Below are 4,346 nucleotides of genomic sequence, written 5' to 3'. Positions count from 1 at the left end.
GGGGGGGGGGGTCTCTCTTCGGGAGAGCCCCCCAACCTAGTACTTGTGGGACCTGTTTCAGCAGGTCCCCAAAGGATCGGGGTCCGCCTGCCTTTTGGGTAGGTGGGCCAAAGTATTCCTTGCCCCTGTCAGGAGTCTTGCGCCCCGGGCAGTCGGGAAATTGTGGCCCCTTCTTTATTGAAGGACCAAGCACCCTTGTGCACGTTTTTGTGTTGTGATTTCACGATTCACTTTTTTTGTTCACAGGGGATTCGTTTTCAAGCACGCTCCAAGCACGCACGCTTTAAAAAAATAAATTGTAGGCATTCCCGCTTCTCGGCCTTTTGGCTAAGATCATATGTAGTATCTGTTCTTATCAGTTTTCGGAGAGGAACAGCACCGTCCTGTAGGGGGGATGGTATCTATGAAGTGAAGGTGGGCGTCGAGAGGTTCTTTCTGAGGTGGAAACTTCTCGGCGCCGATGCCTCCTGATGGGAATGGGTGCTGCCCTTGTCTGGCCGGAGGGTTCAGGAGGCACAGAGGCCCGTGGTGCTGTGCCCCCTGGGGGTGGTGTCCCAGGGTGTGCCAGAAAATCACTTGGGAGTGGGACCCCACAGTGATTCACTGTCACTAGGTCACGGCACTTCTTGCATTATCTACACTACGCCTCCTAGGCAGGCCTTTTGGCTTGCCTGGGGCAATATTTTCTACTCTGGCCGAAAGGCATGTCAGCGTTATGCACTGTCACCTATTTATTTTATGCACGACTGAGCACCTTTGACTCCACAGAAGACGGAGGGCGCGGGTACCTTCGGGTGCCCGTCCTGAAGTTGGGGAGGAGATTCTGTAGCCTCTATTGGCTCCCCTGCCTCCTCCCACTTGGGGGTCTCTCTTAGAGAGAACAGCAAGAAGTTTTCCCAGCACACTCACCAGCCAGCATGCAAAAAAACTTGTCTCACCGCTAAGGTTAAAAGCAGAGGTTTAGATACACTTCTGCAGAAAATGTGAAAGCCGCACCGCCGCGCCAAGGCACCTCCATATAGTGCGGTCCTAACTCTAAACTATGAAAGTCTCCATCTTGGAGCACATGGGGCAAAAGATAAAATTGGGTGCAGGTTTGTCAGGAGGAAGCCCAACCTCCTTAAAGGCACAGGAACGCAACGGCGGGGGTCCCTTTTTGCTGTTGTACTGTATAAAGCCCTTCCATGTGCACCTTGCTCTCCTCAAGAGAGCCCCCACCCAGTACTCGTGGCTCCTACTTCGGTAGGGCCCTGAGGATCGGGGTCCGCGCCCCGGGGGGTTCAGGAATTCGAGGAACTTCCTCTTCGGAGGACCACAGCACCCTCGTGCACTTCTTTTTTTTTTTAGTGTGTGGTGATTTCACTATTCACTTTTTTGTTCACAGGGGTGAAGTTTGTCTTCTATGCATGCATCATGGACCCTAAAATTAGGCATTTCCAAAATGTGACCATGGACTTAGGACCTTGTTTACACAGTGACAACATTGGCAAGTTCTACATGCTACTTTACTCTGTTATAACTCACCACCAGCATTATAATAGTACTTCCCCTGGCAATAGAACGTCTCCCCCACCAGGAAACTATAGTATCCCCCATTCCTTTCCAACCAGACCACAATACGTTATCTATGTTCTCACTCACCTCAATCCAGCAATAACTTATATTGTACCCCAAGTCTGTAACCGATCCTATAGCATTCTCCTCCAGCCAACAATGAGTAATATACCCTCCCTGTAGTCAGTTTCCCCCGTCCCTCCCCAAGTCTTCCTTTTAACAGGTCCATGCATACTATCCAGTAGCCCCCCCCTAGGACTAGGCATGTGCCCTGGGTCTCCAGTCTATTGCCCTGGGCCTACATCACCATATTGGTTTGACTATTTCTCCTGAAGTGGTGGCCAGCTTTGCCCTCATGCTTCTTGTGTGCCACTATGGTGAATGTATATAGTGCTTGTACCACTATGTCCAAGATATAGTATATGTAGATATATGTAATTTGAAGGATTAATAATGGCACAGTCACCAAGGAATAAATTGAATATGTTCAGAACCAATGTGGCAGCATAGGTTTCCATTGAACACCCTGGAGACAACGAACCTTGGTGACAACGTCAGTTTGAGTCCTCCTAATTACATGCAATGTCTGAGCCCTGATGAAGGTTATCGAGCTCCTGAAACGTGTTGGTTGTTTTATGTTCTGAATAAACAAGTGATTTTGGACTCTTGTATCGTTTTGGCCTGGCTCTCTCAGTAGACTTTTTGCACCTAGATCTCAAACCTTGGGTCCCCTAGTTAAGGAGCACCCTGGTCTTGTTGAGAGTGGCCTCACCGGCACCAGTGCGCTCCATATGAAGTTGATTGAGTTTCTTTAGGCGTTAACTACTAATAAGTGGAATCCAGAGCCTCCGATATACATAAACAGGTTTTGAATTCTGTCTTTGTCCTCGCTGGTCACCAGACAGAAAGTGGAATTTTACATTTGTCACCAGAAGAGATTTGGGGTCAACCTTCCACTAGGGAGACCTTAGAGAGGACCTCCTCCCACTTCTAAGCGATTTTCTCTCATTTTCTGTTGCATCTCCAGGACAGGAAGTGATATCTCTCCAACAGGACCTTTTTTTTTCTTCTGCTGATGTTATTGAGACAGGAAGTGAGGGAAAATCTCTCCAATGGGTACACAGATGCCAAGAAAAACCCAACATGGGTCCTAGCACTTCCCCAATGCCCTCTGAAATGTCAAAATTGAAAGTCACAGCTTTGGCTGGTGTTCTGCTTGGACCGTGATGAATATTTTCCTAATCTTCTACAGGAAATTACCATCCAGCAGGTCATGGCACACTTGGACTCCTTACGGAAAGACATGGTGATTCTGGAGAAAAGTGAATTTGCCACCCTCCGGGCTGAAAACGAGGTAATCGTAATTCCCGTGTTCAGAATAAACATGTGTAAAGGAACACGTGTCCTTCTTCTCCATCTCTCCATTCATCATCATCATTGTCGTCTCATTACCTCTTCTGAAACAACCCAACAGAGAGAGAGAGAGAGAGCGCAGTATATTGGCATTTGCTGGTGGGAGGAGTTGGGAGCTCAGATACATGTTACCACTGGAGGCCTTGATTTTATAAAGTTGTAAATTCCCAGCATGCACTATCCTGTTATGACATCAGCACTGTAATAGGAATACATAGTAGAGTTGACTTTCATAATACAATCAAAGCTTAGTTGAAAAAATCCCTTTTATGTAGTGAGCGCTGCCTTCTGTCTGTCCATCACTTCCAACAACTTCCTGGACTCCCAGTGTGCTTTGTGTCTCTTTCCCTGCTGCTTGATGTGATGCAATCTCCATTTCACAAGACTTCATATCCCATCATGCATTGCTTCCAGCAAGCAATGACAATGTTACATTGTTCAGACTTTGAGTTGTAGTTTGTTTTGTAATTTGTAGTCTTCTGGGTACAGGGCTAATCATGATGATGAATATATGCCAGCCGTGTAGCAATGTGCCATTCTTGGGAACACAAGGGGGAGGATACAGAGAGTTTAGAATCAAGTGACATTAAGGAGTAGCTGATGCTTGGAACAGTGGGTAGTAGGGCGGCAGCTAACTATTATTTTCATAATCGATTAGATGCCCGATAATTTTTTTCAACTAATCGATTGGTTGTATTAAAAACAAAATTCTATCTCCCTCAAACCAACTAATCGATAATGAGAACAGTTGCCAACTATTCTCATAATCGATTTATTATTGATTTAATCGATTAGTTGTTACAGCCCTAGCGGGTAATGTGTCAATCAGCAGTTGGTGGCTGATGTATAAGGGTTTTGCCCGGCGTATGGATAGGTGAATGCAGTTTGCATGGCATTTCAACCACTAGATGGTGCTGAGGAGCACGGGAAATTCCTATGCTCCTCTAGTTCCATCTAGTGGCTGCAGTGCCATGCAAATGGCATTCACCTATCTATACGCCGGGCGAAGTCTTTATACATCAGCCGCTAAGGAAATTTAAACATTCTTGGGACAAATCTTGATCTATATACAAAATGATTCCTATACAGAGAATTGATCATGTCAAATGTAAAGCCTAAACGAGGAGGACGTCCCAGTAGCCTCTACATCAGGTGTAGGGAATTTAAATTCAAGGAGGTCTGGTGAGTAAAATTTTCATTGAGCAGAGGTCTGAATCACGGGGGGGGACCATCACTCAGTCCATGTCTGTACTGCGGTCCTTCATTTAGGATGCACTGACATCAGCAGTTGCACTGGAATGTACGGCTGCTGGTGTGTGTTCCCAAACACAGTGCAAAGAACCCCAAACCACAGTGTGTGTGTGTGTGTGGGGGGGGGG

The 4,346-nt window shown here is 46.7% G+C and overlaps 1 protein-coding gene across 2 annotated transcripts in view; it reads left to right on the top strand.

Moving 5' to 3' along the window:
* Positions 1-4,346, top strand: part of CCDC90B (coiled-coil domain containing 90B) — a 30,820-nt gene that overhangs the window by 16,975 nt on the left and 9,499 nt on the right. The window contains exon 1 of one of the 2 annotated variants that reach the window (XM_018555811.1): positions 2,810-2,908. The exons of the other annotated variant lie outside the window; for it this stretch is intronic. Within the exon in view, the coding sequence (XP_018411313.1) occupies positions 2,828-2,908 (81 nt within the window). The 5' untranslated portion in view covers positions 2,810-2,827. Of the gene's footprint in view, positions 1-2,809; positions 2,909-4,346 lie in introns of those variants that run through there. 2 annotated transcript variants of the gene reach the window in all.

The sequence above is a fragment of the Nanorana parkeri genome, unplaced genomic scaffold (assembly GCF_000935625.1).
Source record: "Nanorana parkeri isolate BGI_ZX_2015 unplaced genomic scaffold, ASM93562v1 scaffold214, whole genome shotgun sequence".
Taxonomy (NCBI): Eukaryota; Metazoa; Chordata; class Amphibia; order Anura; family Dicroglossidae; genus Nanorana; species Nanorana parkeri.
Note: the sequence above shows the minus strand (reverse complement) of the source record. Positions and strands in the feature narration are given on the sequence as shown.